Raw genomic sequence first — 21,352 nt, 5'->3', positions numbered from 1 at the left:
TTGGATATTGTTTCTAGGGGAAGAGCAGGTTTTGCTAGGTCCAGCCTTGTATGAGTTTGCTGAGGGCTTTTCCCAGCCTTCTACCTCTCACTCCTTTTTTTGAGCTTTTATACTCTCTCCGTAAGGTGAAGAATACTGCGGCAGTGATATAGAAGGACGTAGGACAGTTGTGTAAAATCTTGCTATAACAGTGGATGTACTTGTCTTCACATTTGTAGTATTTGATCCCTTCCTCCATCTCCCTTTTCTTTTGGGCTTTGATTTGGTTATCCTCCTGGCCAAGGGTCCCCCTTTTTCATCTGCATTTTCTCCTTCTGGATGTGCATAGCCTCCTTTGTCCTATGAAGACTATTCTGTTCGGGGGCAATTCAGTTCTAGGCAACTGCATCTATACATAATTGTTATGCCCTACGTCCTGAACGGGGAACATAAGTGTGACATATGACACACAAAAATCTAAATGGTTTGGTATACTGGCCAGACATTGGGAATATTCTTGGCAGGAGATCCATAAGGTGAAAGAATACTGCAACAGTGAAGAAAAGGGCATCTACTGGTATGCTACGTTTTTTGCACAACTGTACTTTCCTTACATTGACATTCTAAGGTCTGCCTAACATCCTCTATTTTTGCTGCTAGCAAGTGTAACACTGCTTTGATGATCATTATCTTCTCTCCAGATACAAGTATTTCCTCTAATTAAATCTCCAATTACAAGAATATCTTTTCTGACCAGATCTGAAGAATCTTCAGCTTCTAATTCAGTAAAATCTGCTCTGTCATTTGTTACAAAGGATTGATCTTCGTCACTATTAGTCTTATTTAATCCCACTGTTTTCATTGCTTATTGCAATTGCAAGCATACAGTTCTCATCCATCTGGCTTTGTAAATCCACAGCTTGAGCCATGCTGTGTCTGTCTTTTCTCTTCTTTTTTCCTACGGTAATGTTCTTCAGTTCTACATTCAGTTTTGATTTCTTCCTTTTCACGTACCACTTGCCTTTTTTTCTACCTTCTCTTTTAAAAAAAAAAATCTTTTTCTGTAGATCTAAGGTTTTTGATACAAAAGTGTTTTCATGCCTTGTAGTTTGTGTGTTACATAAAGCAGATGTTCTTCGTCTTCCCTTGCTGCAGTCCTGACTATTGGGTATAGTCCGCGTCCCAGTCGGCCCGAATACCAGAGTATAAGGCTGACGTCGGTCATGGCGCCTTAGACTGACGTCAGTACGTCAGGGTACTAATGCGCATGACCGACGTCATTTCCTCAGTCTTTTTTGCCGCATGGTCCGATGCAGAAGCAATTTTGCGAGTGCAGGTTGGCGTTCTGAGATTTTCCGAAACCGGAGTTTCAGACCGAAACAGAGTTGGCTAAGTAACCCGTTGGGAACATTTTGGTTTTTCTTGCCTCAGTATTTAACCGGATGTCAGAAAAAGTGAATAACTGTATTTCTTGTGGGAAGCAGATACCGCATAGGGATTATCATACATTGTGTATACCTTGTTTAGGGCCTGAGCACGGCGTTGTTGGTTGCCGCTCTTGTGCTAGATTTAACAAGCGCACTATTAAGAGGAGGCTTGATTGTGCTAGGTTAGTGTTTGGGAAGCGTTGCAATTATAATATGCCGTCGGATGCTCCGCCGCCCGCTTCATCCAAGAAGCGCAAGGACAAAACAGTGAAGCCTAGGTTGAGGAACCGGCAGTCCCGGACGTCGGTTCTTTAGAAGGCTCAGGGGAGCCAGAGGTTTTGCCAGGAGTCTCTATGGAGTCTCAGGCAGATACTTTACTGTTACAGGATGTGCCCTCTCAGGAGGTAGGCCAGGCTGAGGGGCTTCTCAGGTAACTGTTCTTCCCTCTCTTCCCAAGGTAGTTAGGGCCTCTCCTTCTGTTGCCAAAGCTTCTTTTAGAGGTAGGCCAAGTTCAGCTTCTGTGGGGGCTTCTCCTAGCATTTCGGGCTCTGTGCCTAAGAAACATATGCTTAAAATGGCAGAAGATTTGATTACTCTGATTAGAGGTTCTATGCCCCGCCTGATAAGAGGCCTAGGGTGGAACAGGAGTTTGATAGTTTTGAACAGTGTTCACAGGCTTCAGAGTCTTCTGTGGAAGACTTGCAAGAGTTTCCTACTTATTCTGATTCTGATGTGGATGATTCCACTCCTACAGCTTCTCCTCCTGAGGATTTTTCATTTTCAGAGACTCTTCACTCCATGAGGGAGCACTTTAAATGGGAAGGCCAGGATTACTCTGATTCCAGGAAAAGGCTTAGGGAATTCTTGTTTTTACCCCAGCATAGGCCCTTAGCTATTCCTCCTGTGTTGAATGTGGTGGAGGATGTTTTGCAGAGGCTTCCCTGAACCCTGACTCCTTGCCTCCTGCTCCTGTTAAGCCTGATAGGTATTATAGGGTGCCCGAAGCTCATAAGTATTTGTTTAAGAGTCCTAGGGCGGACCCAGAAACTGTTTCTCAGGGGCCTAAAGGTGTTAAAGCTTCTGTGGTTAAAAATCCTGTACCCTCTGATAAAGAGGCAAGGGCTTTGGATAGGTGGGGTAAGAAAGTATATACTTCTTCCACTCTAGCCATGAGGGCGTTGAATTGTCAGTTTCATATGCTGAAATATCAGAATTATCTCCTTTCACAATTGAAATCTAAGGTGGATGCTTTGGCGGAAGGTATTGAGTGTAAAGAATTGCTGGATTTGGTTCATGTGTCTGAACAAGTGGGTAAGCATTCTTTGCAGTGTGGTTTTGATGCTGTTCAGGCCTCCTCGAGGGTGGCTGCTACTAGTTCTGTTCTTCGCAGACATGCCTGGTTGAAGGATCAGAATTTAGCTGAGCATGTTAAGACCAGGATTTTGGATGCTCCTTTACAGTCTGATGTGTTGTTTGGACCGCCTGTGGAAGCAGTTTTAAAGAAAATGGAGGACAAAGCTAAGTCTATGCAGACTGTTAAAGATTTTTGCAGGTGCAGCCTCCAAGTTTAGTAGAAATTGGCCTGCTAAGGGGTGGACATATCCTGCTTATGGTTCCCAGTCTAGGGGTAGGTCTAGGCGTGGTAGGGGCAGGGCTCAAGGTTCGTTTAGGCCTAGATCAGACAGTTCACCTGCTCAGACTTCTGGTGAGGGCAGGGGTCAGTCCTTTCGTAAGCAGAACCAATGACCTGCCTTTTCAGCTGCCAGTGGATTCTCGTCTGGCAGCTCCTTTGGGAGGAAGATTGTCTCTTTTCAAAGAAAATTGGGATTTAATCACTCAAGACAGATGGGTGCTGGATATCATTCATCACGGTTACAGATTTTATTTCCACACAATGCCCCTTTCAAAGGCATGCCAGATGTTCCTCCTCCACAAAGAAAAGAGGCTCACAAGCAAGTTTCTCAGTTACTCCAGATAGGGGCCATTCAGCCAGTCCCTGTATCAGAAAGGGGCTTGGATTTTATTCTCGCCTGTTCCTAGTACCAAAGAAGGGGAACATGTGGAGACCAATTTTGGATTTATCTATCCTCAACACTTATCTGGACATTCCCAAGTTCAAGATGTTGACGTTACAGCAACTGTTACCTCTGCTGGGCAAGGATCACTGGATGGTAACTTTGGATCTCAAGGAAGCTTACCTTCATGTGCCTATAAGGCTAAGTTGCAGAAAGTATCTGCGGTTTCGAACTGGAGATTTTCATTATCAGTTCTCTGCATTGCCCTTTGGCTTATCTACTGCCCAGAGTATTCACAAAGGTTCTGGCTCCAGTGATAGCTTACTTCAGGCTTCAAGGCATTCAAATCTATCCTTACTTGGGCGACTGCCTGATTCTGGCTCAAGAAAAGGAAGACCTTCTACAGCATCTGGAATATGTCATACCAGTGCTAAGCTGCCTAGGGGATTCTGTGAGCGAAATAAAGTCCAGTCTAGTACCCTCTCAAGACATGTGCTTTCTGGGTGTGAGACTGAATACAGCAGCCCAGATGGCCTTTTTAACCCCGGACAAACAAAAGAGTCTGTCACTTTACTTCCATCAACTATCTCATCAGTCCGTGCTGACTGCAAGGACAGTCCTTCAAGCATTAGGGTTCATGGCATCTTGTATTCTGGTGCTTCCCAATGCCAAACTGCATATGAGGAAGCTGCAATGGTATCTCAAAATGTATGGACACAGCACTGCCAAGATTTCGACACTGTCATTCACATAATACCTTGCCTTCAAAAGGAATTCTTGTGGTGGGCTCAGGAATGTCACCTAAACAAGGGACTCTCTGTGACCCGGCCAGAGGCGAGTCAGATTTTAACGACAGATGCCTCGGACACTGCTTGGGGAGCTCATCTAAATGGAAAGTGGATACAAGACAAGTGGCCTGCCAGACTACAGCATCTACATATCAACATGAAGGAGATGTTAGCAGTCCAGTTTGCATTGATGGCGTTCAAGGAGTTACTTCTTCCAGGGCAGGTGTTGATTCTAACAGACAACACAACTGTCATGTGGTACATCAACAAGCAAGGGGAACACATTCTTATCCTCTATGCAGGCAAGCAATGATTTTATGGGAGACTGCGTTAAGCCTGCAACTGACTCTTCAGGCAAGGTTTCTGCCAGGAGCACAGAACTCCTAGCAGATGTATTAAGCAGACAAATCATGGATCCCCACGAGTGGAAACTGGATCTTCATGTATTTCAGAAATTGACAGTGTCATGGGGAACTCCAGACATAGATCTGTTCGCTTCTCCACTAAACCACCAGCTGCCAAAGTATTGCACAAAGGGGTTTCATCACACAGCTTGGAAAGTGGATGCTCTGTCTTTCAGTTGGAAAAACCTTCATGTCTATGCCTTTCCACCTCTGCCTCTTCTTCCAAAGGTATTATTAAAGGTCAGACAAGACAGGCCAAGGATGATTTTGATAGCTCCAGATTGGCCTCGGCAACACTGGTACCCACTTCTAAGGAGTCTTGTAAAGAAGCCTCCATGGCCTTTACCTCTGATTCCTCATCTGTTATCTCAGAAGGACGGTCATCTGCTCAATGTCAAGCTTCAATCTCTTCATCTCACAGCTTGGCATATTCTGTGTTGAAGCACAGCAGGTCTCAGCTTCCTCAACAAGTTTTAAATGTGATTATGGAAGCTAGAAGGCCTAGTACTAGGAGAGTGTACATGAAAAATGGAAGAGATTTTTATTTTGGAGTACAGCAAAGAATTTGGAGATTTCAGAGCCTAATTTGAGTGTGGCTCTTCAATATCTTACTGAATTATTGGACAAAGGTTTGTCCTTCTCTTCCATAAAAATTCATGCTGCAGCAATTTCAGCTCACTATGATTGTGACCCACCTTTGTTTTCGCATCCTTTGTTCAAGCAGTTTCTTAGAGGGGCAAAGAATATAAGACCCCACGTGAGCTCCTACTCCTGCTTGGGATCTCAATTTTGTGTTGGAAAAACTTACTCTACAACCTTTTGAGCCTGCAGCTACTGCTGAATTGAAATATTTGTCATGGAAGACTGCTTTTCTGTTGGCTATTACTTCTGCAAGAAGGGTGTCTGAGTTGCAGGCCCTTATGGCAGTGGAGCCCTTTTGGTTTTCCATAAGGACAGGGTTTCATTACGTACTAATCCTTCCTTTATGCCTAAGGTGGTTTCTAGTGTGGCTTTAAACCAAACTATTCATTTGCCTACGTTTTTGCAGATCCTCAAAATAAAGGGGAAAAGATTTTGCACACTTTAGATGTACACAGGCAATTGCGTTATTATTTGAGCAGGACTAAGAATTTTAGGCAGTCTCAGCAGTTACTTGTTTCTTTTGCTTTGAGTTCACAGGGCAAGCCTGTGTCAAAACAAACTATTTCTAGGTGGATTGGCTTTTGCATTGCATTTTGTTATTCCCATCATGGCAAAGAGGTTCCAGCTGGGATTAGGCCTCATTCCACTAGGGCTACTGCCACTTCAACAGCATTTCTAAGGGGTGGCAACTAAGGATATTCTGGAAGCAGCTACTTGGAGTTCAGTGCATACTTTCTCTAGGCATTATCACCTGCCTATATACTCTAAGACTAGGGCTGGTTTTGCCACAGCTGTTTTACAAGGCATGTTGTCAGCTCCTGCTACTTTATAATTTGCCAGCCTCCCTTACCTCTGCTTTGGGATTCTACCCAATAGTCAGGACTGCAGCAAGGGAAGGCGAAGAACATAGTACAGTTTTGTACCTACCATAAATGTAGATGTTCGAGGATTCCCTTGCTGCAGTCCAATTTACCCTCCCTCCTTCCCCTCTGTGTTTCGAGGTGGTTGTGTAGGTGAGTTTACATGCTTATATTTTTGTACATATTGTTGTATATATTGTACATGTTTTTTGGTGCAGGTTGTTTTTGGGACTTGTCTTTTTGGGTCTTCTGACATCTGGGGCAAGAAAAGACTGAGGAAATGACGTCGGTCATGCGCATTAGTACCCTGACGTACTGACGTCAGTCTAAGGCGCCATGACCGACGTCAGCCTTATACTCTGGTATTCGGGCCGACTGGGACGCGGACTATACCCAATAGTCAGGACTGCAGCAAGGGAATCCTCGAACATCTACATTTATGGTAGGTACAAAACTGTACTTTTCCTTTTTAGTATGTATTATCTTCACTTTACAGACATTTGTTTCTTTTTCTTTCTTTGTTGTGAATAACTTCCTTTCTCTATTTCCCTCTATATGCTCTGAATCCTCAGATTGCTGAATATTTGTATCCAGAATTCCAAAGTTGTCAGTGATATATTATCTTGTTTCATAGGGGTAGAGTGATCTTTACAGACAATAGACGCATGCTTTCCAAAATGTGTTCTCTTTGCCTAACATTATTTTTCTCATTAGTCCAGCCATCAATACATGTAACAGTAGTTCTTCAAGCAGTGGCAGTTATACAGGTGCAATCTTCATCAATAAGTCTAAATTTACTACTACTAATGGTATGCAAATCATCCAACTTCTGACATGAGAAACAAATCAGTGTTAGCAGGTTTTACCTTTCAATATACATAGCATTTAGTACACTGTACGATGTATTTGTGCTTTAACAAGTCATTAATAGGTTCATAGGTTCATACTAGGCTATCTGCCCTAGGGTATTTACAAGCCTAGCCAGAGTGTGTTTGGCTTTCACCACCCATTTTAAAATGAATTTTGCTATGCCCTTTTTCGAGGTTAGTATACTGTGCATCTGTCTAACAGTGACACAGAAGTGATACCCGGAGTAAATCTACGATCTCCCATCCACTCATCAAGATTCCATTCCTCTTGAAGAGAGTCAATGAGGGACTCTGCCGAATCTGGACTGGGATTTTATTACAGAGTGAAGGGAGCCCTCTGGGTTATGAATCTGTCCCTCCAGCATGTCCTATTTATTTCAGTGCTGAGGTTCAAGTCTCTTGAGCACGTAGCTCGATGGGATTTGGATTTTTTGAGGTGCAGCATGTCCATTAATTCTGGGTTGGACATGGCTTTATACGTCAGGCACAGATCGCCTCTGAGCAGGCTGTATGCCACTGAGTAGAGCTGGAGTTTCTTTAACCGGGCAGCATATGGCATCTGTTTGAGCCCTTTGATCCTCTTGGTGAGGTACTTTTGGGGTCTTTCCAGTTGCTTCAGGTGTCTGGTAAGTACATCCCAAAAGGGGCATTGTACTCAATTATGGGCCTGATGAGGGATGAATAAAGAGGCACGATGACCTCCCCCTAATCTAGATGTGAATCCCTTCATGATTAGGTGGGCTATATAAAATGATTTTCTAACCACTTTGGCCACGTGGTTGTTGAATGAGAGATTGCTATCAACTTGGGTCCCCAGGTCCCTAATTACTTCTTCCGTACTTAATGGATTACCATCTATGTGGTAATTTGTTGGCACTTTGTTTTTGCCGAAGGGGATGACTATACACTTTTTGGCATTTAGCTTGAGGCCATGGCTCTGGCACCAGTTGTCTGTTTCTATGAGGCCCTTTTGTAGGATGCTTGTGTCGGCTGGAGAGTCAATTATGGCGCCCAGTTTGCAGTCATCTGCGAACTTGGTCAGCCACAGTCCTTCCGTGTTGGCCTGTACCTCCGAGAAATATATACCGAACAAGAGAGGTCCCAGGACTGAGCCTTGTGGGACGCCACTTGTAACTGGTTTGGAGTCTGACATGGCTCCAGCAATTCTAACCATGTGGGTTCTATCCTTGAGCCAGTTTGCAACCCATCTAGTGACATAGGGGTTTATGTTTAAGCTGGTGAGCTCATCTATAATGCCCGAGTGGGGTATTGTATCGAAGGCTTTTGCGAGGTCCAGGTAGGCTGTGTGGACCACGTTCCCCTCGTCAATGGCCTTGGTGACTGTTTCAAAGAAATCGACCAGGTTTAAGAGGCAGGATCTGCCCTTAAAGCCGAACTTTGTAGGATCCAGTGTCTGTAGGTCCCCGATATCTTTATTTATGAGGTCCATGATGATCCTTTCCATAGCTTTGCAGACCAAGCTAGTCAGGCTTATGGGGCGATAGTTTCCAGGATCCGTTGAGGCACCACCTTTGTGGAGAGGGACCACTGTTGCTGTACGCCACTCTTTGGGTACATATCCTGTAGTAAGGCTGAGATTGAACAGTAGTTTTATGTTTGAGTTTAGTTCTTCTTGGAGTTCATGTAGGACGCAGCCCAGGGCACCGTCTGGTCACATTGATGCTGTGTTTTTTGCTTTGGAGAGGGCGGCTCTTACCTGAGCATCTGAGATGTCAGGGGGGCAGCACTCTGCTGGGATAGATATTTGCCCTTTTGGTGGGGGGGGGGAGTTTGCACTGAACCTGTCAGCTAGGATGTTGGCAATGTCTGTGGGTTCGGTGTATTTTTTTGTCATTTTGGACTAATTCTGAGCATATCTGGGAATTCCCACCCAGGTTTCTAACATAACTAAAGAAAGCCTTGTGATTATCCTTAGTGTCCTGTGCAACTTTTCTCTCGAAGCTGGCCTTAGGCAATTTTATGAGTGCCCGTAGTTATTTGCTAATACTGATCAGAGATGCCTTCCCTTTTTGGGATTTTGCTCTATCATGCAGTAGCTTCCTCCTTCTATTGTATAGTTTATTTATGGCTGGGGTCCACCAGACAGGACGCCTGCCTTTGGAGGATTGGGTCTTTGTTTTGTTTGGGATTGCATGATCCATGCATTCCTGAAGGTGTTCATAGAATACATTTATAAAGGATTCTGCGGTCTGGGCCGTATTTTCCATAGGCCCAGGGGCTTTGAAGGATTCCACCTCGGTTTTGAGGAGTGTGAAATTTGCTTTAGAGAAGTTTTTCACTGTGGTTTTCTGGGCAGGGGCTGGGGTCAGGATGTGAATATCTAGTGAGATTAGTTTATGGTCTGATCTTACCAGTAAGGGATACACTTCTGGTCTGGAGCATAGAGTCCCCATGTTGGTGATGATCAGGTACAGTATGTTTTCCACTCTTGTGGGAGTGGTAACAAGCTGTTCCATAGCATTTGAGTTTATAAATTCTAGGAACCTTTGGGCTAGGGTGTTGGAGCTAGAGTAATGCTCCCAGTCTATGTTTGGGTAGTTGAAGTCGCCCAGTATAATGGTGTTTGGAGAGACCTTCATATTTTCCAGTGTTCTCAGGAAGGCCGAGTGGGGTTCCTGGGTTTGGGAGGGTGGTCTGTAGCAGGCTATAAACTGGAAGGCAGTTTTACCCACTGTTAGTTGCACATGGATAGTCTCTGATGCTTTGTGCTGTGACACCAACCTGGAGGTGTTGGTATCTTTGACGAATATTGATACTCCCCCTCCTTTTGTGGTTCGGTCCAAGTTTTGGGGCCAAAAAACATGGTATGAGGTATAACCTGGTAGTGCTGGGCTGCTGTCGGGAGCCTTGAACCAGGTTTCTGTTACTGCACAGATGTCGATGTTATCCATGCTAAGGAGAGTTTCGAGTGCGTGCATCTTGAGGTTTAGACTTCTGGCATTGAGTAGCATTACTCTTAGTTTCTTATCCCTTGTGATACCTGTGGAGGTGGGTTTGTCTTTTGAGCCTTGCCTAAAAAAGGCACTATGGGGGTGGCAAGAGCCTTTGCCAATATCCGAAAGCCCAGGGGTGACAGGTGCAAGCCGTCCCTAGCGAAGCATTGTGGCTTGTCGAGCATGTCATCCCAGGCTGACGGGCATTGGATCCCCTTTGAATGACACCAATACTTAAGCCAATTGTTGAAATTGATCATCTTGTCTTCATATTGTGGCATCATTCTTGGTGAGGGTAAGATGCTACTCAAGGTCAGGGTCATACCGGCCTGGGCTACATGCTCAGAGAGCTCCTCTGTCTCTCTTCATGTAGTCCAGGGAGGTACGTCTCAGGTCATTCACACCAGCATGGACAATGACTGAGTCATATTTGTACTTGCCTTGGAGTGACCTGAGTGCTTGTGTTATGTGGCGGATCCTAGCGCCCGACAGGCAGCTCACCGTGACCTTCTTGTTCAGCCTGGTGAGCGGGACGTCAGTGTGCCTGACGATAGAGTCACCTATTGCAAGTGTATCAGGTGTGTTTAGCCTTAAGGGCTGTGACTGTTCGGCACACTGGCTTTGTGAACTATGTGTTGCACGTGTTTTGTTTTGGGGTAGCGGTTGCTTGCGTGTCTGCTTTGGAGGTCTCTGTTGCTTAGGCAGATTTTTATTTAGAGCCTCCGAGTATGTTTTTGTGTGTTTGGTTTGCTGTCGTGGTAGGTCTATGTGAGACTGGAATTGTAGTGAGTGTGGTTTCCTTCTCCTCCTGACTGGTTACGCCAGTACTGAGTTGAGAGAGCTTAGCCTCCAGTTTGGCTATATGGTTGCATCTCTCACATGTGTTGGAATTTGTTGTGAGGAGGAGAGGGTTGTCTGTGTACATGAGGCAGTTGTAACATTGCCTCAAGATTCCCAGATTCACCAGCTGGACCGGAGAGGAGATAGACAACTGACCTTTGGACATGCTAGAATAGTATTGGGAATTCCTTTATAATTGAAAAAAGGGCCAATGGGGAACAAGGTACTCAAGGGGAGTTTGTGAGGGTGTAGTGCTTTTAATTATTTAGTGCTGACTTATATAATTGCTTTAGTGAGCAAGTGCCAAGCTTTAGAGTAGGAATAGGGTGTTTATTATGAGAACTAGATCAGTTCTAAGGGAAAAAGTGAAGAGCAGACTTTAGCATAGTAATTTAAGGAATCCATATTCAGCTGCAAGAAGTGAGTAATAAATTCTAAAAGAAAAGAGTAATCAAAATAAATTACCACCGAATTCAAAGATAACTTTAATCAACTTCTGAAAGAAATGTCAGTCAATATGCAACTAAATATTGAATGAACTACAGTAACGTTTTTAGTCTGACTGTACAAGTTGTGAAAGACAAAAGCTGGAATTCCTTTACATCGCAAGCAAAGTACGCAGTCGTGTCTGCTCACCATCGCACCTCTTCTTAACAGCAAAGATTAATATATCACTAACAAAGACAGGATTGCTTGGATAGACTGCAGAGAGGACACGCTGGATGTGTTGTATTTTTTGGGTTTTGGTTGTGGCTGAAAAGTGACTTCTGTCAGGTTTAAGTAATGTAGGTACTGGTGCTTGTTCATTACTACTTGTTTATATGTTATGCAATATGTAACTCACTTCCATGGAAATGCAAAGTGACCATATACAGTGGCTGCAGTTCTGAAACATTGGTCCTCTAATTCCATTGTAGTTTCTTGTCACTCCAACTTTATTTCCAAGCAAATGTGATCTAGTCACTTGATTCTTTGAAACTATCAGATGAGAGAGAGAGGGGGACTTTGAAACAGTCATCCAGTTTGCTTTCTCTTTTCTGTTGTTCGGTTAGTATCTGTGCCAGAAAAAAATTCTTATGCTCACTTTCAGTTTGCAAAGACTTGTCTTAATTAAATAATCCCATGCTGTTTAGTGGTGCTGCAGTCTGGCATTGCTTGAGCTTCTTGAGTATGCTTTGGCTGTGTAGCTGTTTGTGATTTGACTTAATTTTCCTCTTAATTGTTGAAAGCATTGGCATTTATGTATTGTCAGCAGTTTTGCTCCAGTACCTTGAGACCCAGTTTTATGAACTCCAGTTGTGTTTACACTGCTGAATTTTGAAAAAAAATAAAAACTTTCATGGGTAAATACAGCTTTCTGCCTTCTGACATGATAGCCTGACATAATCAGGCAGCTTGTCTTAACTTACTTGTATAAAAGCTTGTATGATGCATTTAAAGCTTTGCTATTGTCTTCTCTTTCATTTCGTTATGTAAGTAACTTGTCTTTTCTGTGCAGGTGTTTTGTATTCTTACTTTTGGGTGTTTTTTTGCTCCTAAGCCTGACTGAAAATGCATTTAAATAAATAGACTTGTTAAATGGTTTAGGAATAGTTGATATAAATTAGCTGCGATACAAAACGTATGTTCATTATCAGTTTAAGGAATGCTGAGTATTTCTTTGCCTCCAGAAATTTGCGTACTTGTTACAAGAAAAAAAAAGACGTACAATAGAGTTACCATCTGTCCCACTTTGCGAGGGACAGTCCCTCTTTGGGCAGTTGTGTCCTGACAAAAAATATTAAAAATGGCAAATGTCCTGAGATTGTAGGACATAATTATGTCCCATATGTTATGTAATAGTTGTATAAAATAATTATGTCTGTATCTAAAATACCTAAATGTTACAAGAAACAGAATAAGCAACTAAACTGCTACAAGAATAAGCTTTTATTTAGGCAAATAAGTAAAGTTCTATCCTTTGTACTGACCGTGGGTATGTGTCGTTCTGTAAAATCTGATGTGTGTTCCGAAAATGTCACATCTTGGCCATTTGAAAAGGTGGCAACCCTAACGTACAAAGACAATGCTGTTGCTGCCTTAAATTTTATGGCCAGTTTTCCTTATACTTAACCTCATTACTGAAGATACTTTTACGTTTTAAGTTATGTAATGTATGAATGGTGGCAGTTTGTGACCAAGCTGATGTACTCAGTATTAAAACAGGAAGCGAGTTTTTGTCTTAATTACTTTAAATGTTGAAAGAGCAATACTCAGTTGCTAACATGTCAATGGATGTTTTGTTTAATATTTTAAACAGCTGATGGTAAACTGCTTTAAAATCTGTCTTCATGTCAGCAACTTAACTTTACCATCACCTGGCATACAGTAACATGTTATGCCAAATATTTTTTTACGTGAAAATAAAATGAACTCTCTTGTTAAAGTTAATGTCAATTGCACATGTTTTATTTACCTAACTTTGCACAAGTGGCAGTTACGGCTTTATTTTTTTTTTCACGACTGCAGCCACATCCAACAAACCAAAAACTTGCCATGCTACCTAAACCATTGTGTAATCATAGTAACCTCTTGGCATAGTGTTGATTATGCTGAGATTTGCTCCTCCTTAGACAGACTAGCATTTTATCCCTTGGTTTTGTAGTCTTGACCAAATATTGCTATTTGGGAGAAAATTAATCCTTAACCCTTACCCCAAACTATGCATTTGTTAATTAGATTAATATTCTGGAAGTGTCAAAACAGTAAGGTCTAACAGATTGTTGAATTCCTAAGACTGATGTTATTAATAGTAATACAAAATCAAGAGTGGCTCATAGCTTTGTGCAGTAACTAATTCTAGTGATTCTCCCCGTGGTTGAGCTAAAGACACACATGATATTGTACAGTGCCATTACTATTTGATTTGTATTTATTAACTAGGCTACAGTACTGATCTCCATGGACCTTTTTCAGGCTCTGCCAGGCAACAATGTCTACTTAAGTGACTTGCTTAGTGCCACACTGACATTGGAGGCTGAGGGAATCAAACCCTGGACCATTATACTACAGGAAATAGCTTGTTAATAGCTTCTTAAACATCTTCGCCAAGTACCAGAGTTTGTTGTCTGTGAGTCAAACTTAAGTTTTGAATGATGATGCTCTATGTAGTTTACATGCTTTTCAGAAGGATCCCTTTTGTTGACTATGTAAACTACCCTGAGGTTGTACAACCTACACTAGGTTGCTGGAGTAGGTTATATTAAGTAAAGGGTGCGGTAGGATTGCCCTTACTTCACACAGGACATTACTGATCATGGTTTCATTTTCGTCTACCCTGTTATTAATTTGTATAGCCATTGCAAAATTAGACATAGAAAAGTAGTTTAATCATTTGAAGGCAGTGTTGTGGCAGATGTCATTGTTTTTACATTTATGTGAATTGACTTTTACTGTTGCGTTTTCTGTCTTGCAGCTCATTATCATTCCTTGTGAAACTGGAACAGTTGGACCTTGGCAGCAACGAGCTAGAAGTTCTGGTAAGGACGCGTTCTCATTCCATTGCATTTAAAATGGGAGTAAACCGTGGATATTTTTGCAGTATATTAACAGAGAAGTTTCACTGTGTGGGTTCATATTGATTTGTTAACCAGTAAACTAACTCGTGTTCCATAGACCCTTTTCTCAACAAGGGTAAGAACAAATGCAGTTGAATAGCCAGTCAATGAGCATGGTTTCTGGGAGAATGGAGGAACCAGCGTACCCAGAGAAAACTCTCCCAGACTATAGAAAAATATGCAGGCCCCACATGCACACTGACCAGAGGACAAGCGTGAAGCCCAAGCTGTGGGGCTTTGATTCACTCCTTGCTCTAGGCTTGTGGTAATAGTCTTCAGCTTTGAAAGTTATTGGCTAATGTTACACAAATCATACAGTTCCAAAGATCTGCTATAGTTGTTGATAAAAAGTAGGTAGTAAAAGGCAGCAACATGGAGAAACATATTCCAATCCAAGAAAATGATGAGATATGAGACCACTTTCTTTACTAGAGCCCTAATAAGTATAGATAAAAGATGTGTAGGACTCTATGGCATAATTTGTGCCAGTATAAATAATTTTGATATATGGAAGTATGGATAACATTTTCTGATTTTTAGTGACATATGCACGCACTTGCTTGGTGCATGAGTGCACGAGCGCACACAAAAGAGCTGATCTATTTTGTGGAATAAGTAAAAATTGCAACAAGTAACTATAGATTTAAAATCTTGGTCCCTCATTAATGGATCCTGTGTTTGACATCATTGTTTCTGCCAGTCAGGCTGTCATTTTTCTCTGAAGATTCTGCTTTCTGGATGCATTTGTTCAGTGGCAGTACATGCCACTTATTCATGCACTGAGTTCTTAGGCATGCTTAACCAGAGTCCATTTTCTTTTCAAATTTGTATCTTGATCCTGATTCACTTTGTATCTAGGTACTGGACAAAAGAAATGCCAAAGTATTCCATTGCCCATCAAATTACTAGGCAAGATCTAGCATTGCTTTTGTTATCTTGAGGAAAAGCAGTATGTAAAACACAGCCCTTGCTTACCAGCAGTTCCACCATGCTATCCAGACACATTAAAGGAACAAGCTTCTGGGCTGCCTTGTCACCAAGAAGGGTGGAAGTGACCTGGTAGTGACCAAAAGTCTCCAGCATGAAGATTTTGGCAAAGTTCTGTAGAGAGCTCCAGGCCTCAGCCAGAACACATTCCAAGGGTGGAAGCCTGGGTTGTCGGTTGGAGCCAAGCGTCCTGGGGGCAAGGACATTGTTTAAAAATGACTGCAGGTCCTTGATAAGCAAGAGTAGCTTGCACTAGTCATTCTGTGTGATAGGCAACAGAGCCCAAAGACGGGACATCTCTGACTGCCCCACCCTGTGGAGGGGGTGTTATTTTGTAGTGTATGTGCCTCTGAGCCCTTGGGTGGTTGATTAGCCCTTGAAATTGACTGTTCTGATCCTGATGACTAGTACTTTGAAACATCTGGTCTTTATTTAAAGGAACTTGGGCTCTGACTCCCCCCCAACACACACACACACACACACACACACACACACACACACACACACACACACACACACACAGAGTCCGGTAAGGATTGCTGACCCAGGTTGAAGTGATGGGCATTCAGATTAAGACCTGGACATCAATTCTGATATGGCCACATGGCACAGAGGGCTACAGCCCTTACAGTGGCCCAGTTGACCCATGTTTGACTTGTGACATGGGTGCTGGAGGGGAGGATTGGAGTGAGTGGCTGATGCTGTTTTCTACATACTGGAGGGGGCGAGAGGCTACCTAGATGTGCAACAGTAGCAACATTAAGAGTTTGGCAAGCTCCACACTGCAACCATTATACCACTTAGTTGGGAAGTTCTCCTGCATCTCCCATGGGTAGTGATTTCAGAGTTCGCAAAGCTACTGTTGGGTGGAAAGAGTTAGGACACACTCACCAGTGTCAGTGTGATGCTGCACTGGCATCTGTAAGCTCATCATCATCCCTGTGTGTAGGTTGAGTTTGAGCCCTGTGGAGACTAAGGGGTAGGGTCTGAAAGACCTGGTGAACAAGGAGAAAAACTGGTGGCAGCTGATGGCCAGCTGACAGATGCCGTATAAAAACAAAGTCATTGCTAATGCTTATTTGCTGGTAGGTCAAGTCACAGATAAAGGGCCACAGACTTTGCGAATATGTGCAGATGCCAGCACTGGCCTTGTGCAGGCTACATATTCTCAATTTTCAATTCCCTCCCCTCATCACCCAGTGCATGTATTTTGCATGCTTGTCCTTGCTCAAATTCAAACTTGGAAATATGCTGTTCTTGGAAAAACTATTAAGTCATAACAGTTGTGGAACTTCATTTTTTAGTGATTCTAATTTCAGTGTAGTGAAAGAGCATGGCATTGCTGCAGCAGCAGCTTCTACAAAGGTTGCATGCTTCTGTTTACTGGGCTGAAGGGAGCAAGTCCCTTACTTGGCATACTTGAGTTAATTCCTTTTTTTCTCTCAGTAGTCCTGATTAGATCACAGAGACCACAGTGTTTTACTACTGTACTTTTAGATGGTATCCAAAGCTGAAGGATAGGTGTTACAGTGTAGTTTAGGTTCATAGGTTCGCACTAGACTGTCTGCCCTAGGGCATTTATAAGCCTAGCCAGAGTGTGTGTGGCTTTCACCACCCCTTAGGATGAGAATACTACGCCCTTTTAGGGTTTAGTTTACTGTGCCTCTGTCTAGTAGTGACAAAGAGATGACCCCCGGAGTAAACCTACAATCTCCCATCCACTCGTCAAGATTTCTCTTGAATAGAATCGGTGAGGGGCTCTGCATAACATGGACTGGGATTCTATTCCAGAGTGTAGGGAGCCTCTGGGTTATGAATCTGTCCCTCCAGCACGTCCTATTTATTTCTGTGTTGAGGTTTAAGTCTCTTGCTCTCGTGGCTCTGATGGATTTGGATTTTCTGAGGTGGAGCATGTCCATTAATTCCGGATTGGACATGGCCTTGTACGTCGGGCACAGGTCACCTCTGAGTAGGTGGTATGCGACTGAATAGAGCTGGAGTTTTTTCAGTCGGGCAGCATATGACATATGTTTAAGACCCTTTATCCTCTTGGTGAGGAACTTTTGGGGTCTTTCCAACTGCTGCAGGTGTCGGGTGAGATACATCCCAAATGGGGCATTGTACTCAATCATTGGCCTGATAAGAGAAGAGTACAGGGGCACAATGACCTCTCTTGATCTAGATGTGAAACCCTTCATGATAAGGTGGGCAATATAGAAGGTCTTCCTAACCACTTCGGCAATGTGAGTGTCAAATGAGAGGTTACTGTCAACCTGTGACCCTAGGTCCCTGATTACCTCTTCCGTACTTAATGGATTACCACCTGTGTGGTAATTTGTGGGTACCTTGTTTTTCCCAAAGGGTATGACTATACATTTTTTGGCGTTCAGCTTAAGGCCATGGCTCTGGCACCAATTATCTGTTTCTATGAGGCCTCTCTGAAGGTTGTTTGTGTCCGCTGGAGTATCAATTATGGCGCCCAGTTTGCAGTCATCTGCGAACTTTGTCAGCCACAATCCTCCTATGTTTGCCTGTACCTCGGAAAAATAAATGCCGAACAAGAGGGGTCCCAGGACTGAGCCCTGTGGGACACCGCTTGTGACTGGCTTAGAGTCTGACATAGCTCCAGCAACTCTGACCCTGTGGGTTCTGTTCTTGAGCCAGTTTGCAACCCATCTTGTGACATATGGGTTTACATTTAAGCTGGTGAGTTTGTCTATGATGCCCGAGTGGGGTATTGTGTCAAAGGCTTTTGCAAGGTCAAGGTAGGCTGTGTGAACTGCCTTGCCCTCATCAATGGCCTTAGTGACTGTTTCAAAAAGTCGACCAAGTTCAAAAGGCAGGATCTGCCCTTGACAAAGCCAAATTGGGTAGGATCCAATGTCTGTAGGTCCCCAATGTCTTTGTTTATGAGTTCCATAATGATCCTCTCCATAGCTTTGCAGACCAGGCTCGTCAAGCTTATGGGCGATAATTTCAGGGTCCGTAGAAGCACCGCCTTTGTGAAGTGGGACCACTGTTGCCGTCGCCACTCTTTGGGTACGTATCCTGTAGTAAGGCTAAGATTAAACAGCAGCCTTATGTGTGGGTTTAGTTCCTCTTGGAGTTCATGTAGCACACAGCCCAGGACACCGTCCGGTCCCATTGATGCTGTGTTTTTAGCTTTAGAGAGGGCGGCTCTCACCTGGGCATCTGAGATGTTAGGGAGGCTACACTCTGCTGGGATAGGTATTTCTCCTTTTTAGGGGAGGGAGGAGAAATTTGCACTGAACCTGTCTGCCAGAATGTTGGCAATGTCAGTGGGTTCAGTGTATTTTGTGTCATTTTGGACTAACTCTGAGCATATCTGGGAGTTTCCACCCAGGTTTCTAACATAGCTAAAGAAGGCCTTGTGATTGTCTTTTGTGTCTTTTGCGATTTTTCTCTCAAAGTTGGCCTTGGATGATTTTATGAGTGATCGTAGTTTTTTGCTAGTACTGATCAGAGATGCCTTCCCTTTTGGGGATTTTGCTCTGTCATGTAGTAGCTTCCTCCTCCTGTTGTAAAGTTTGTTTATGGCTGGGGTCCACCAGACCGGGCGCCTGCCTTTGGGGAAATGGGTCTTGGTTTTATTTGGGATTGCATGATCCATGCATTCTTGAAGGTGCCCGTAGAAGGCATTTGCAAAGGATTCAGCAGTGTGGGTTGTGGTTTCCACTGGCCCAAGGGCCTTGAAGGATACCACTTCAGTCTTAAGAAGTGTGAAGTTGGCTTTTGAGAAGTTCTTCACTGTGGTCTTTTGTGCAGGGGGTGGGGGCGGGATGTGGATATCCAGTGAGATTAATTTATGGTCTGATCTTACCAATGAGGGATATACTTCCGGTGTGGAGCATTTTGTCCCCATGTTTGTGATGATCAGGTCTAGTATATTGTCTCCTCTTGTGGGAATGGTGACTAGTTGTTCCATTGCATTTGAGTTTATGAATTCTAGGAACCTTTGGGCTAGGGTGTTGGGGCTTGAGTAATGTTCCCAGTCTATGTTTGGGTAGTTGAAGTCTCCCAAAATGATGGTATTTGGAGAGACATTCATACTCTCCAGTGTCTTCAGGAAGGCTGTGTGGGGTTCTTGAGTTTGAGAGGGTGGTCTGTAGCATGCTACAAACTGTAAGGCAGTTTTGCCTATGGTTAGTTGCACCTGGATGGTCTCCGATGCTTCGTGCGTTGCCACTAACCTGGAGGTGTGGGTATCTTTGATGAATATGGATACTCCCCCTCCTTTTGTGGTTCGGTCCATGTTTTGGGGCCGGAAAGCATGATATGAGGTAAAACCTGATAGTGCTGGGGTGCTCTCAGGAGCCTTGAACCAGGTTTCAGTCACTGCACAGACATTGATGTTCTCCATACTGAGGAGGGCTTCGAGGGCGTGCATCTTGAGGTTTAGACTTCTGGCATTGAGCAGCATTACCCTTAGTTTTTTCCACTTGTGTTTTCTAGGGAGGTAGGTTTGTCATTTGAGCCTTGCCTAAAAAGGCACTATGGGGGTGGCAAGAGCCTTGGCCAATATCCGGAAGCCCAGGGCGACAGGTGCAAGCCATCCCTTGAAGCAGCGTGGCTTGTCAAGCATGTCATCCCAAGCAGACAGACATTGGATCCCCTTTGAATGACACCAGTAATTAAGCCAATTGTTAAAACTGATAATTTTGTCTTTGTACTGTGGCATCATTCTTGGTGAGGGTAAGATGCTGCTCAGGGTCAGGGTCATACCGGCCTGGGCTACATAATCAGAGAGCTCCTCTATGTCTCTTTTCATGTAGTCCAGGGAGGTGCGTCTCAGGTCGTTCACACCGGCATGTACAATGACTGAGTCATATTTGTACTTGCTGTGGAGTGACCTGAGTGCTTGTGTTATGTGGCGGATTCTAGCTCCCGACAGGCAGCTTACTGTGACCTTTTCCTTGTTCAGTCTGGTGAGCGGGACGTCAGTGTGTCTGACTATGGAGTCACCTATTACAAGTGTGTCTGGCATGTTGTTTGGCCTTAAGGGCTGTGACTGTTTAGCACACTGACTTTGTGAACTATGTGTTGCATGTGCTATGTCTTGAGGTGGTGGTTGCTTGGGTGTCTGCTTTGGAGGCCTCTGTTGTTTTGGTAGATTTTTAATCAGCGCCCGAGTATGTTTTGTGTGTTTATGTGTTTGGTTTGCAGTTGTGATAGTTATATGTGAGACTGGGTTTGTGGTGTGCGTGGTTACCTTCTCCTCCTGACTGGTCTTGCCAGTACTGAATTGAGAGAGCTCAGCCTCCAGTTTGGCTATATAGTTGCATCTCTCGCATATATTTGTATTTGTTGGGAGGAGGAGAGGGTTGTCTGTGTACATGAGGCAATTGTAACATTGCCTCAAGATTCTAGATTCACCAGCTGAACAGGAGAGGACGCCAGCAACTGACCCTTGACATGCTAGAAATAGTGAAAAGATTGCTGTGTAACTGAGTCAGAAAGGACCTATAGGGAAATGGGTACTCAAGGGAATTTAGGTGAATGAAGTACTTTCTTTTGTTTAAGAGTGCTTTACCTGTATAAAAAATGCTTTGGGAGCAAGTGCTGAGCTTTTCAGATAGAGTATAGGCTGTTTAGATTGCAAGTAGAACAGTTCTAAGGGAAAAATTGAAGAGCAGACTTTACGGAGCCAGAAATAGTTTAAACTTGATTAACCGGCGCTGCCCTATGCTGCTCTATGAGCAACTTCGCGCTAATTTGCGCTAAAACGCGCTAAAGGGCGCAAAAGCGGGCTTAATAGCAGGGGGTTGAAAAGAGCCAGGAATTGACCCAAAATGGCCAATAAACTACAAGTTGCTGGGCTGGAACCAATCCTCTAGGGACAAATAGGTTGCTCAGTGCTCCCCACTCCCACTGGTGAACAAAGAAGCTTCCTCTTATCCAAATAAGGATATGGATAGCACTAAGACAAAGCCCAGAGATCAGCAAAATCTGAAGACTGGACTATTCTAGTTC

General features: G+C 43.7%; 1 protein-coding gene across 15 annotated transcripts in view; it reads left to right on the top strand.

Moving 5' to 3' along the window:
* Positions 1–12,175: 12,175 nt before the first annotated feature.
* Positions 12,176–21,352, top strand: part of SCRIB (scribble planar cell polarity protein) — a 2,800,411-nt gene continuing 2,791,234 nt past the window's right edge. For all 15 annotated transcript variants that reach the window (XM_044067477.1, XM_044067487.1, XM_044067486.1 and 12 more), the window contains exons 1-2: positions 12,176–12,250; positions 14,233–14,296. In XM_044067477.1, coding sequence (XP_043923412.1) covers positions 12,204–12,250; positions 14,233–14,296 — 111 coding nt within the window. In that variant the 5' untranslated portion in view covers positions 12,176–12,203. The remainder of the gene's footprint in view (positions 12,251–14,232; positions 14,297–21,352) is intronic.

Source organism: Protopterus annectens, chromosome 3.part1 (assembly GCF_019279795.1).
Source record: "Protopterus annectens isolate FY-2018-M chromosome 3.part1, PAN1.0, whole genome shotgun sequence".
NCBI classification, from domain to species: Eukaryota; Metazoa; Chordata; order Ceratodontiformes; family Protopteridae; genus Protopterus; species Protopterus annectens.
This window is presented reverse-complemented; position numbering and strand designations above follow the sequence as displayed.